Source organism: Polypterus senegalus, chromosome 12 (assembly GCF_016835505.1).
Source record: "Polypterus senegalus isolate Bchr_013 chromosome 12, ASM1683550v1, whole genome shotgun sequence".
Taxonomy (NCBI): Eukaryota; Metazoa; Chordata; class Cladistia; order Polypteriformes; family Polypteridae; genus Polypterus; species Polypterus senegalus.
This window is the reverse complement of record NC_053165.1, coordinates 57,026,870-57,042,185: the sequence shown is the minus strand read 5'-3', so window position 1 is coordinate 57,042,185 and position 15,316 is coordinate 57,026,870. Positions and strand designations below refer to the sequence as shown.

The following is a 15,316-nucleotide window of genomic DNA, read 5'->3' as shown; positions in this document are numbered from 1 at the left end:
CTAGGAAGCATTTTATTGTGCTTGGCAGTCTTAAAGGGTTTCAGTACCTTAAACATGAAAGTCATACACCTACACTTTTAGAGGTGTGAATGGTTTCTTTACTGGCTGGTTCTGTTTTATATGAGATAAAATGAACATATATAAAAAGAATACTTCATTAATAAAAACCTACTTTTAGTATGAAAGGTCAGTAACTGAGTATTGTGTACATGGCATCTAAATAACAGGGTATCATCTTAAGAAACACCCTGGGTAAGAGGAGAATTGGAAAGATGCAACAATTTTTTCAATACATTGTTATTGTTGTATATCCTGAAGTCAAAGTGTGGCAACATGATGCATACTGGTTAGTAAAAGCTTCCCTATACATGTGACAATACTACAACTACTACTGTGCTTGTCCATCTTTACCATAGTGAAAGGGATATGAAAATTACCGATTTTAAAGGTTCTCTTATACAACATATATATGCAATGTGCAGCAATCCAACCATTAAGTTCAATTCACAAGAGGCGGAGTGGTGGCTCCGAGGCTAGGGATCTGCACTGGCAATCGGAAGGTTGCTGGTTCGAATCCCATAAATGGCAAAAGGGACTCCGCTCTGTTGGGCCCTTGAGCAAGGCCCTTAACCTTCAAATGCTGAGCACTTTGAGTAGTGAGAAAAGTGCTATATAAATGCAAAGAATTATCATTATTAGTGGTGTGCCTCTCGCACAATTGTTTGTAAAATTTTACTCTAAAACTTGTTGGTGATACACCACTATATGTGATATGTCACAGTCTATTTGCAGTTAGGATACAAAACCAGCAGTGACCAATGGCTACCTGCCAGCAAACCATTCTAGGCTGTAGTCAAAACATAGACTCACTTACACACCCTACAAATGGTTTCATTATCCTAGACTTGAAAAACTTTTGGAAGACCATGATTGCATAGGCTATGCTTCAAGCTTCCTCATTCATATTTATTCATACAAAATATCACATAGAGGTAAAACAAAATTGTTTTTTTGGTTTGACACTCCCCCATCCTAAGTTACTGCATTCTTCTCAGCAGATTCTAGAAAAACTGAACCACAACTTGTATTTTCTAGTTTTGTTTATTCATTCATTGAAAGTAAAACCATTTTAAATTTTTTGAGGCACTCAGTGTAGAGACATACTGTATTAAGACATAAACTCCAGACCAGACACAATGAACACAGCTACAAACAAAATCAATACAACATTACACTATCATATGTAGGAAAGTGATGGCTCTCCTAGGCCTTGCCAATTGCTGCATGACACATCAGATATCACACTTGTCAACACATGAAGAGTAGAAGATGAGATTCAAAACTTTTTTTTTTTTTGCATTTATCAATTTTCTATGTTCTGTGTCAGACAAGAGGGTAGCAAGTACATTTCAATTAAATCCAGGATATACAAAACCCTACTTTGTGCTAAATGCAGCATTTTATCTAACTCTGGACATGGTTGACGCAGTGCTGCTTATTGGTCTATGATGAACACATCCCAACTTGGCCTGTGCAACATCAATTTAGCAGTCATAATTCTAAAACATTGTGAGTTTTTGTAATCACATGAACTCTGCTTGTCTACTTGAACAAAACATTCAAGGCTGACTCAACAAACCTATTTAAAGCAGATTTTACACTCTAAATGATAATTTAAATGTTGCTATATTATATCCAGTCCACTAGAAGTTTCAATTTGGATAACACTGCTTGACTCTATATTCTGCCAAAATAAACGTATTAATAAAAATTAGCAGAAGGAAACAGCTTGAGAAAAGAAAGTAGAGAAATACTTTCATTTCCCTTCTGTTATCGGCACTTGCATGTTTACCACAGAATTTGGCCAGAAGTGCAGGAGTCTTGCACAATAGTTTTGATATCACATTAAAAAAATTATAATAAACACATACAACACATTCATTAAATAAGCAAGTAAACAGACAGTTCTGAGGCACCAGGGTGACCCTTGAAATCAAGGTGGGATTTACATCTAGCAAAAAAAAATTAAAAGTTAAAACAGCACATCATAAGGAAAAGCAAAAAATAACTTGTTCTTGATTCAATGGCTTCTTCAAAAGGGAATACAACAGTGTTGTAGAAAATTCTAAAAGTTATATTTGCATATACAATGAACGCAGGAGAATGTATACAGTATATCCTGTTTGCATAATTCAATCTTACAACATTAGACATTAATGTAAAAGTTGAAACATGATTTTGGATTAGGGTTCACATTTTGAGTCACATTCATCGAGACTGAAGGCATGCACAAAACTCCTAAGTCCACTTGTACAATGTTCATGCCATTTTGACAAACGTGAAGGAAAAAAAGTTTAAAAAAATAGGTTTCCAAAACTGCAAATAACTAAGAATGAAATAAAACCACTTTATCGTCAAAATACTGCAAATAGCAAAATCTTTTAATTTTGAAATACAGTAATAAATAAAACTAAAAAAGCTACTGTAAGCATGAAGAGTTTTCATCATGGCAGAGTAAACAGTGCACAAAATGTGCAAACTGCCCAAGATAACTTTCCCTAAAGGCCATAAAGAGAAATTATGCACATCCGTTTTGTTTTTTGTAATAGAATAATGGCATCTTTAACATTTTTATATTTGCTTAAGAATTCAAATCTTAGCTTGATCATAATGGTTACAGAAGAATTATTTATACTAAGGCTCCAGCTCCCTAATAATCCCTTACTTGTAAAATGCATGGAGTGAAATGTATCCTTCAGTTTATAGCTTGATGGGACTGCAATTTATAAACATACTGTGGGACAGTGAAGTTTGTGGATCAAAGACTAATCCATTACACAGACTACAAAATTAATGTACTAAAATTCTCTTTCTAAAGTTGAAACTGGGTGAGGAAAAAAAAAAAACATGGAATGGTTTCTCCTAATTTTACCTTAAATTTATATTACCACTAATGCCAGTCTGTTAAAAATTCCTCTTAAATATGTTAGTGTATTAACAATTGTTTAATGTACAGTAATATCTACTATACTTAAAAGGGAGAGTTGTGCATTGATGGCTAGGGTGCTTTCGTAAGTTCACTTGGAAACTTATAACAAATGACTGCACCAAAAACAAAATTAACAGGGGAAAAAAATAAATTGGACATCTAAATTGGAGTATTAAGCATTTTAACAGGTCTTAATAGAAAATCAGCTACATACAAAAAGGAAACAAAGGTTTATAAAATTCCCAATTAAGAATTAATTACATTTTTAACCACCCAAACCAGTGTTAATGTTTTGCATAGTAAACAGTTTAATAAAAACCTGCCAAGTACAATTATTTTTATTCCAACCAATTTCCCAATCAAGTGTATAATTTTTACTTTTAATTGATTTCATTATTTAGTTTTCTGTCATTCAAATACTTCAAAATAAATTCACAAGCATTTGTACTTTTTGGAAAAGCTTTAAATGCTTGTGCTTCTTTTGCCATTTTCTTTTTTTAAAATGTACCTTTCTCTCTGTGGCATTTCTCAGTTAGCTATATCCAGAGGCTATAAGCAGTGCAGACAAGGGTACAAACAATACCATTTCTCTGTACATTTAGGCAGAAAAGTGATCTTCCAATAGCATTCAGTGGTAATAGCATTTGGATACAATTAAGGGAAAAAAATTTATACAAAAGTGTAAAATAAAAAAAAAAGAAAATGGCATTTAATGCTTTGGCAAAAATGTAAATATTTCTGAATAAGAATACAGATATGGCTACTCACTAAACAATGAGATTAAATAAAAGTATGAGTAACACACTGATTTTAAAATTTGTTGAAATAAAAACCTGCAGCCACAGTGCACCCAGACTGAACTTGGGAACCACTGTATTATACCATAATTTTCCATAATAAAGAGACTATGAAAAACAAAATCTTTTCACATTTGAAACAGTATAATAGTACATTTTTAACAAAATGATCTTGAAAAGAAATCCCCTTAGTATCATTGATGAATTTTGATTTCTTGCTTTATTCTATGGAATGATTTTAAAACATAACAAATCCTCTATGGGACTTTTTCCACAAGAGCTTTTTGTTGGAAAGCGACAAGTGAAGTTAAGAAAAAAACTTTTCAAATAAAATGCAAAGAAAAACAACACAGTACATTCCCAATAAAAATGGAGTCCGTTTTGGCACATATGCATTTGGCACTGTTACAGGGAGGTTTCCCCAAGGCCCATAATTGCTAAGTGGCTAGCTCATGAACCAGAGGACAACTGTGCAAAGCACTTGGTGATTTAAAATTATTTAAGACCCACTAGAACCAGTTTGGCTGGTCCTGAATGCTGTTCTTAAAGACAAAGGCCACACAATTAATGGATGTAAATAACATCAATCATATAAATGTAAATGTAATAAGAGAATTAAAGCTTTGTGAGGAAATACTCTTGCAATTAAATGACATTCTTAGGATATGCCAAAGGCTAACACCATGAGAAATGTAAAAATTTGAAACAACCAGATACATTCCAGCTAAAACAATTGCATTTCAAGCTCTTGTGGCACTTAATTAAAACTAGTGTATTAAAACACATACACACAATTAAAAAGTTCAAAGTTCCAAAATCCTGGACTTACAAAACTGGCACTGGGTAATATTTGGTTTTCTAATATTCCTTCTTTCTCTTACATTTTATGCAGCCCTCTAGGCTAAATAATAACTTAAGCCTTTCTCACTTAAGTAGATTTCTGTTTTGGCTGCTTTTTTGGGAAGAAAAAAAAAAAAAACAAATTTAAAGGCTCCATTGTACTGGTTTTATAATAGATTGGCCCTGTAGTTCTGGAAGAATTTCAGTTTTAGTATTTCATTTTATGCCTTATTTTATGCCTACTCATCAATTGTACAGCTACTAAGTGAACTTCAGATTCAGGGTGAGCTGCCTGGATAAGCTACAAAACCTCTCATATATAAATTAGTTTCATACATAATGTTTAAGGGATAATATATAGCACTGTGCCCTCAAAACTACTCAAAACCAGCCACTACACACATTTCCATGTTGTCAAACAGACAGCAGTAATCCAGTTATTAGTCAATGTGATGCATCCAGCTAAACGGGAGGTAAAATTTCAATATAAATATGGTCACTAGTAAAATGCACGTAGTGACAAGTGTGATTTTCGCCTGAGGCACATCCGGTTTCATCAGTCGCTTCATTTCTTCCTGCTAGGCAATAGACCTGATAAAGCACTTTAATTCCAGCAGATAGTCTACATGTGCCCAGGTTCACTCAGTCTTCCACACTTTGTTCAGAACTTTTACCACCTCTTCATAAATGATAAACACAATGGCAACATCCAGGCAGACACGCCCCAAGCGTGGAATGGTTCCTTTGTAAAACCTGCCAGTGAATTGAACAAATGAAAAACTTTTAGATTGTGACTTTTTGATTCAAGTGATGCAAGTTTTACATTCTACATATTGTATTTCAGTTAAATTAATTTTCATTCATGAATGAAAAATTGTCTTGAAAATGGATTATTCAAAATTAAACTATAAAAGTTGTGTTTGACTTGTTATGGATAATGTGCCAAAAAAATTATATGGGTGAGGCACTCAAATACACTGAAATAGATAGATAACCAGTGGTCTGGAAAGGATTGGCTGCATAAGATTCAGGACTAAAGAATGTTTTTTAATACATAATGTATTAATACATAAGATAATGGAAACTAATTATTAAATTGTTTCACCAATTCATTCTCCAAAACCCCTGAAGTATACAACTGACAAAAGCAATAAAATTGAAAATGTTTTTAATTGTTGTCTTCTGCTATTCATTACTCCAGGAAATTGATTTAACATATTTTAATCAAACAATTTAAAAATCACACAACTAAAAAGAAAAATAGACTTTAATGGAAAATAAAATACAAAACGGACTGTCCAAAATCTGCTAATCAGTCCCTGCTACAGAATTTTAGTTTAACTGAAAAGGCTGACTTTTAATGTGTTCTAACAGTACATTTCCTAAACTGAAATATTTGAAAAAGGTGCTCCAAATTAGGTGTAAAATGATTGGAAGTTCTGTAAAGAGCTTATCAAAGATGTTAACTTCATTTAAAAATAAAAAAGTCTTTTAGTGTTAACTATGCAAATAAATGATATTATGCCAAAACCAGAGATTCAAGAGGCACTCAGAAGAGAGTGACACGTCTAAAATAATAGTGTTGCAAAAGTAATTTAAAAATCAATCATTCCACAATACACATATTACCTACAAATGGAGAAAATTCAAAGCCACTAATATTCAATTAAACATAAGCTATTCCACCAAATTTGGCCTAAATGCGGACAGCAATAGCATTCTAATGATTTAACAAGCACAGCACAACAGCATAATGAAGAGGAGGGAATACACCAAAACAAAAAAAAAAAAAAACCTATGGAGGTATACTTACGCTAAGGGACCTTCATATTTCATGATTTTATAGGCACAGTCAAATGTGTTTTTGTATTTGTGAGCTTCTAGTCCCTGAAAAAAGAGAAGCACAAAGCATATATTACATTGCACAACTAAAAGAAAAACAGGTTACATCTCTGATTGACATTCTGAAATGACATAAGGGAACAATATTTTTTTTACATGCAAAAAAGACAACTGTTTCATGCCGGCATTCTGTGAAACAAAACATAGCAGGCTTTGTAAGGTAAAGCACCTTCCCCAGAAGCTAGCTAAAAAACCTACCTGCATTCTTGTCTTTATAACATCAAGAGGAGTATTTCCAAATACGCTTGCTGCGCCAGCTATAGCCCCAAACATGCCAGTGACAAAAGGGTTTAACTCTTTGCTGTGGTCATCACCTGATGTAGGAAACTCAATATTAAAAGTAGGTCACTACAGAAGTAGTAGTACATTTATTATATGTTGAACCAGATCTTAATGAATACCAGACAGTGACTACCAGCCTTCTCTCCCATTTAAATGAAATACAATTCATTCAACTAATTTAAGCCTTCTATGGAGACAAAAGGGTAGCTGCTGCTGCCTCACCTAGAGACCAAGGAGGACAGTTTAGTACAGACAAATGAAAAAACATTAAGTAGGAGTAGAAGGTATGTGCTGCTGACTTGTCTGCCAGGGAATAGACATTTGCAATATACTGTTAGTTTACATCTTAGGAACTGTTGAATAACAACGAGGCTTCATGCTCAATATAATGATAGAGCCTATTTTATAAAGGCCACACTTCATTGACTTCTTTCTACTTGCCACAATTTAAATTATTTTATACACACAAGTTTAAAAAAAATAGCAGTTTAATTAACATATATTAACACACAAGTACCTTTATACCAATTCCTGAGTGATGTCATCACATAAAATCGGATTGCTTGATTAGATCCCTGCTTCAGTACTGTGGCTGTCAGACCTTGATAAGTTCCTTTTAGGCCTGCAAAATAAAGTTTAAGAGGAATACATTTTTGTTTTTCATTTTTCTGTTTCAAATTTAATGGTTAATATTCATGAAAGTTGAAGCCTAAATTGACATCTTCAGACTACCAGGCACAGCTGTCTGCTGATCACATGGGCAGTCTCCACTGACCTTGCTGTCGGATTATTTCCCGCACACCATGGAAAAATCCCCGGTACTTTGGTTGAGCCGAGCACTGGTCATGAATAAACTTAACCTACAGAACAGGCATAAGTACATTCAGAATAAATGGCAAATGAAATAGAACACCGATTATGTTCTTTATGTTTCATATATAGTAACAGTACAAAGCTGGGACTAGAACATTTATTCCTCTCTGTTTTAAGTTCTAGACCAACATATACTCAAATCCAACTTAACTGCGTTGTCAAATATGAAACTCAAAATGTTTGATTTTTTTTTTATTTTCAAAAAAAAAAAAAGTTTATTTGGCTAGAGTCTAAAACTTCCACACCCTATTCCTTAAATGACTGACATCTTTTAATTACTAGCTAGTGCCAGAGCTAATAATACTATAGAAAATACAGGAGTGAAACTTGTTATCCATCATAAAACTAACAGTAGCCTGCCTGCAACCAAGCTAGGACTTAGCAGTGTAAGTAATCATGGGAACTGCTTACCTTTATTGTCTCCATGGGACACACTACTACAACAGCCTCTGCTACTCCAGCTCCAAGACCACAGATAAGGCCACGAGTACTGTCTAGCTTTCCCTTTTCATCTCTCATGTGATTACTAAGAAATTCAAACATTCCAAACCTGTGAAAGGATAAAGAAAGAAAAAAAAAATGGATGCAACTGGGCCCAGAGGAGAAACCTCATTTCTTCATACCTCCCCAAGAAATGAACTGGGTTTTTGCCTGAAGAGCTCCCAGCATTTATTTTCGTAATGCTTCTGTTTGCGCGAAATCATGTCTCATTTGTGCCGGTAATCTAGTAAATGGTCTAGGACTGACTTAACGGTTGTCCACAAAGATTCTGAGTATAGCCATTGTTTTGTTTGTTACATAGCATAACCAAATTTTAAATCTTCCATTGGTTATTCCATTATCTTCTAATATTAAAAAACACTAGAATACTAAAGTTGAAATGATCCCTTTACTTAAGCTACAATTATCATATTCATGAGTGGCACTCAGTCAAGTGCACTACTTACAAAATGTATTACCTGTAAGGAAACCCCTGAAAACATAGCTGCTAGCTACCCACTACTAATAGTCACACATTTTTAACAGCAATCCAAGACCTGACCTTCACAGTTCAGCTCTTTTCAAGCACTGCAAGTCTTAAATCAGGTCCCACTTCATTCCCTTATAGAAAGAGGACTGCAAGACAAAATGAGTTTATTGTATCAGTCAGCACCAACGGGCTCAATTTAACACAGGTGACAGATTCCCCTGAGAAACAGACAGATACATCACACATTCTGCAGTACAACATTAGGATAGAGCACAAATTAATAACATGACAAATTAAAAACTTTACTGCATTTTGAACAAAAGTGGCATTTGTACTTTTCATTAGATGTCTTTAAATCTAAAGAACTTTATTTTGCATACAGAATACTACTGACCTTAGCAGTCTTTCTATTGAAGCCAATTCTTTAGTTGTCTTAAAACAACTGTGCATTAAAATGATTACTCTAAGATCGAATTGTTCATCTTGCCAATTCCTGCATGTGGTCAGCTCCTTGAAAAACTGCTTTTACTTTTCTGAACATATTACAGAAAAAACACACAGCCATTTTTTTTTCTTGAGGGCTTGCAAAGTAAAAGCAACATAATTCACTTACAAGAAGAAAAGTAAAAACCCTTAAGCACGTATTTAAAAGATGCCGGTAAGTGCATTAAAACAGCACTTGCTTGCCTTATACTGACATACATTTCTAAGTTGTCAGGCAAGTGGACTAATGGCCACTTGTGTAAAAGACAAGATCGCCATTAGTGATTACTTATTTCATGCTATGACTAGGCCAGTGGTTATACTACAGGAATATGGAAAAATTGTTCAAAAGCACAAATTGCTATGGAAAAAAATGTATGTTGCATTTACATCATTGGTCCCACATAATGTTTTTTTATTATAAACATTTTTTCACAAAATTGTGGACAAGAAGATAGTAACTAAGTCTCAAAAGTTCAGTCACATCACACACACAAAAAATTACAAAAATCACTGGGTTTTTTTTCTCCAAAAAATAAATTGGGGAGACTGGTCAATCTGATCAGCATTACCAAAACCAAGGAAATTGCAGTGGGGTTCAGAAAGATCAATATTTTCTGGTCTTCATACAGAGATTAGAAATTGAGGTTGTCTAGATAAAAAAAATATGCAGGGGTGCACCTGGACATTTGATTTGAAAGGCATACACTGAAGACATTGACAAGAATAGCCAGTGTTAAATGTATTTATTTCCTAATGCACCTCGGCTCCTTTTGACTAGGGAGAGCTTCTCTTGCATCAGTATGTGCTATGAAATTTTTTTTTTTTTCCATATGCAGTGGAATGTTGGGGCAGTAACATAAGAACATCTTATACCATCAGTATTACCTAATTAATAAGGGAGAATGGGTTTTCACCTGGGTACTACCATGAATTCTTTGGGGAAGCAACTATGACAAACTGTTTTAACATCATTTGCTCTACTCTCTGGTCAACCCAAGTAACACCTTCAGAACAAGGTTTTTCTACCACAGTTCTCTAGGCAGTGTTGCTAATGGAAATTGCAACATAACCTCCGACTACACTACACATTTTAAGGTTGTGTTGTTAAATATCATTATTTTATATTTATCATCTTACTAATTAATGTTGAGTGTACTGTGTGTATTATTTCTATTGGCTGCTACAGCAGTACAATTTCATCTTAGACACAAATTTTACTGATCTGGGGCCTAATGTATAAATGGTGCATATGCACAATAATGTTGCATATGCCCGTTTACATGCACACTTTGAGATGTATAAAAACTAAACTTGGCATAAAGCCGTGCACATTGTCATGTTAGCCTCCCCCCTTGGGAGGACAAGTTTCTGCTTGGTTTTAAAAACTGGCAGCACCAAGCATTAAACCAGTGCTACAATTTCTATGTGGTTTCCTTTTTTTTTTTTTTTTTTTTTTAAATTCACATCAATGAAAACGGGATTTATCAAATATATGGAAATTAATTGTGTTTTGTTTACAAATTTAAGGTACTTGATTGTAATCATTCTATAACAATATAATAGCCAAACTATTCCAAATACTATAGTTGCTTTAGCATTGTTACTCTCAGTGCACAACTGAAGAGTATTTTAACCCACTGTATTTGTGTTTGGAGTCACAGCTGATTGGAAAGCCCTGGAGGACATATACAGCATTTGCTGCCTCAGGAAAGCCACCAGCATCTGCAGGAATTCGAATCAGCAATGTGTACAATGTATTTGAACTTCTCCCATTCAGCAAACACTTCAAAGCTTTTCCTGCACAGACCTCAAGGCTCAGAAACAGTTTCATCCCAAGAGCTATAAAACGCACTCAATCAGTCCATCAAGTGCTCACAGTAGAACTGTTTGTACATATAATTACAATTACCTCACTGTAAACTTGCACTACAACTGTAATATTGCACAATCTGAGCCATTTACACTCTGTACATATATTGTACTTATGCTTTCATACTATATATTTTTCATTGTTTAATCATAGGATTATTGTTATTGCATATTGAATCTCATTGTACCATACAATGACAATAAAGGAATTCGATTCAATTCATCAGAAGAGAGCATATATTTATAGAAGATGATGATGACTGGCTTCTAAGTTTATTTAGATTTCCAAGAGCTATCCTCTTGGCGCTGTGTGCTGTTAGAACACTAGGACGTAAATTTCATGTCATTTTTCTGATGAAATGCATTAAAGTATGTATATTACATTCTACAGGTACATTGTTAACTTAAGTAATGTATACCGTTTATAATTAAACATTAGGGACGGTGGTGCAGTGGTAATGATGAGCTAGTGCCTAGTCCAGTCCATTGTTCCTGCCTCTTGCTGTATGCTTGCTGAGACTAGCACAACTCTGGATGGATAGATGGATGGAATAACTAAACATGCATTATGAAAATTTTCCGTGTTCCTTAAAGGTTTTAAAGAATCGACATTCTAAGCTTACAGCTGATTCTACATTTATTACAGAGCTTATATTGTGGCGATTGGTTAAGTGATGAAAGAAAATGAAAGGACAGGAATTGGGGGTTGGTACATTTGACAGACACAGTACTGCACAAATAAATTACATTTCATCAACAGTCATGTGCCTCCCAGCAACCATCTTGTGGGAGGCAAGAACAATCCCTGGATGGGGTGCCAGCTCATCACCACTGTGCCCTCATATTTAATACATTTCATCATAATAATCAGGTATCTTAGTATTCTAAAATGATCAGAGAGCTGTAATATCATGAATGTAATATATTCTATGTATTGATCAGTGCCAGTACACTCCTGTCTGCAAAAGAGAAAGCCCATTTAAGAAGCATGTAGTGATTCACACAAATAGAACACATAGAATACAAAGCATTTATTTTAGGCACTGTGTGACTTTTGAGTGTCATTCCATTAAGTTCCTTTTGTTCCTCATACCACTGCCAATACCGCCAAAAAGTATGTTTTTCCTTGCTTCCACTTCACTGAGTATCACCTCCACTTCGCATTTGGTGAAATTCTTATTTTTTTTTTTTTTTGTGCGCGCTTTTGCCATCATCTTTTAACAAAACACTTAACTGAAAGGGCTATTTATACTGTGAATTTCCCCTTGGGATTAATAAAGTATCTATCCATCCATCTATTGATTTACATATTTAAATATGCAGAATTCTGGGAGGAGTCAGGGTGGGGTGACAACTGCATGTGTTACATTTTACATTGAACAAGATTTATGGAAAAGAAATGAATGGAAGTTGGCTTATGCATGGTTTTGTGCATCTGATTTTTTTTCTGCATACACACTTTTCCAGTTTTGTCTTTTCCATGTTTTAGTGTGAATTCTTATATATATTAGGCCCCTATTTTTAAGCAGCTGTGCTTGTAGTGTGCCTCTATTACTCATATACTGTACTTTAATGTGAATGTTCTGCTACCTTGTAGGTGTAAGCAGAGGTATATAACATGAAAATTGTACATCTAATTCAGCTTAACATCTGGGTTGTAGTAGTACTGTAAAAATATAAAACGATTGGGTAGCCTATAGTCCAGTTTATTTTCATGTGTACATATTAAAACTAAATTCATGCTTCTATGGCATTTTTCACAAAAAAAAATGAAGTGTACTTAGCAGGCAACGCATATATAGAATTACATACACAATACTATCTGTGCTACCCATCTAAGACAAGCTGAAATCAAAGTAGTCATCTTCGGTGTTAATGTTTGTAGTGCACCATATATTGGAGTGCATTTTATATTGCATCTACTAATAAAATACATTACATTTGTCATTGCAATAGATAGTGCATCACAAACATTTATAGTAATAAAATGCATTGCTACAAAATGTTTGTGAACAATCTGTTAGAATGAAAAATGAATTGTATATGTCTATGTTATTAGCAATTTGGTACGGGATTTGTAAAAACAGCATTAATTCTAGAGGTCCCATGTAGGCTCTGAATAAAAGAAACTTCTTTTTCAATACCACTGTTTAGGATGCAGTTCAAACAACTGCATTAAAAAAGGCAGAAATGTTTTTCTCCTTGACAGTTTCATTGCAGAAGGAAAAAAAAAAAAAAAACACATTTTAAAATTCAGTACAAACATCATATTGTGTCAGCAGAATGTTCACATATTCATAATGCACAAAACCATGGATGCCAATGTGAATAGCCTGTCAAACTGAATGACAGCACAGCTTGCTGGCTGATTTCCATGAAAATGCAAAAATACCCTGCAATTGTTTTAAGGGACTGCACATTGAATTTTTCATTTCCCTGGCCTATCACAAATATTTAGATATACTGTTCATTTTAGGAGGACAGACTATATATAACCTTTAGGCACTTTATTGGTTATTAGTGCCCCTTCAAATGCTAAATCAATAATGACACAATATTATTGCTTTAATATTCGTAGAGTAATTGTTATTTATAGAATAACATGCATGCATCTAAAACATTTTATTCTTCTTGCTTATTTTTCATTTAGTTCCACGCACTTCCCTTCATAAAACCCAATGAACATGAAATGTAACGCACATGCACAAGCTTACAGCCCCACTCCACTCCTCACAGAATTTTGCATATTTGAAAATGTTTATCAATATAAAAATAGCCCCTTCCATTCAGTATGTTAAATGACAACGGCAAGAACATGTGGAAAAAAGAATTTCAGCAAATGCAAAATGGAGGCAAGGAAAAATGTGCTATTTGTAGGTTTAAGCAGGGATATACAGTAAGCAACAAAAAGAAAGGGATAGAGTGATGCAGCAAGACAGAGTTCAAGTTCAGAAGGTCACACAGTGCCAGAAACAACAAAAGTGGTCATACATCAAAGTCAACATGAAAAAGTGAGTTGCAGCCCACTGCCTGTTTATTTTTCAAACAATATTACAAAAGCTGACCTCGTGCCGATGACATGATTCTAGGTGGTGATTTTACTTCAGTGTACATTTTTGGGAACTGGCTGCACATATACCTCTGCCTCGGAAACCGCTGGGCAACCATTTAGCTCTGCGGTGACGGACGCTGTTCTGGAGTTACCAAAATGCAATAGTGGATGCGGTAAGAGATGTGGCCAATGAACTAAGGAATAAGGGCTTACTATGTGATACTGGCTACAAAATAAATGTGGCACCCGTTTTTGCATTCTGCTAATTACATTCAAACAAAGTAGTACCGCTGTCCGATTTGGCTAAACATTTTGGTGAGTCAGGGTAAGAATTATCATACTACAGCTCTTCGGATACAGGCAAGCCACGGTTGCGTGGTGCATTATGCAGCGCTGTGGACTGTAGTGCAGCAAATAAATTGGAAATGCTTTCTATTTACATAAGCAAATTCATTCTCTGAAGGCACCAATGGATAGATAGATTCTCTTTTTTGAAGTGACTCGCTGTCCTTAAAAGGACTGCTTGCCTTTTGCCGCACTAGTTGGAAAAACCACCTGCAACTGTGCCAAGTTGTAGTTTTTATAGGCTCTCTTGCTATAAATGATAAAATGTCGGCTCATTCTTTTGGCAATTCATCCCTGGCTGATGTGACTTGTCCAAGGGCGATGCAATAGCAATGTGTGTGCAGTTGACTGCTCAAATTACATTTGGAAAACCAGATGTTGCTGTGAATCACACTTTAATGTTTCTCAGTTCAACCACAGTATGAGGAAATCTTGTATCTGGATGACAAGTGGATAATACCATCCTATACAGCTGGCATGGCTTGACTCAGTGATGTCTGGTAAATACCCGATCAGTCAGCAAGTTCATGTTGAAACGCTCCTGTGGCTAAAAACCGCAAGAGCACATAGAACTTGCAAAGAAGCAGGTAGATCACAATTCTTCAAAGTCTTCCTTTGTAAAGCTGATGCCAGTTCAGCACACAGCTGCAAGCGAATAGCTCTTAGAACTCGAAATCAACTTAGAAGCCAGTCATCATTATCATCTATAAATACGCGTTATTTTCTAATTCTTCCATTTGCTGGAACAACGTTACAGCAGCTGTAGTATTTGGAATAGTTTGGCCATTCTGTGCACCACTATATTGTTACAGAATGATTACACTCAAGTGAATTAAATTTGTAAACAATATGCAATTAATTTCGGTGTATTTGGTAAAGCCCATGTCATGGATGCGAATATGAAAAAGGGA

General features: G+C 34.8%; 1 protein-coding gene across 1 annotated transcript in view; it reads right to left on the bottom strand.

Annotated features, from left to right (window-relative positions):
* Positions 1-1,085: 1,085 nt before the first annotated feature.
* The window catches only part of si:dkey-178e17.1 (tricarboxylate transport protein B, mitochondrial), a 36,778-nt gene continuing 22,547 nt past the window's right edge, over positions 1,086-15,316 (bottom strand). Inside the window, exons 4-9 of the mRNA XM_039771531.1 lie at positions 8,095-8,233; positions 7,586-7,670; positions 7,328-7,432; positions 6,727-6,842; positions 6,440-6,513; positions 1,086-5,379 (exon numbers count right to left, since the gene is read on the bottom strand). Of these exons, the coding sequence (XP_039627465.1) occupies positions 5,265-5,379; positions 6,440-6,513; positions 6,727-6,842; positions 7,328-7,432; positions 7,586-7,670; positions 8,095-8,233 (634 nt within the window). The 3' untranslated portion in view covers positions 1,086-5,264. The remainder of the gene's footprint in view (positions 5,380-6,439; positions 6,514-6,726; positions 6,843-7,327; positions 7,433-7,585; positions 7,671-8,094; positions 8,234-15,316) is intronic.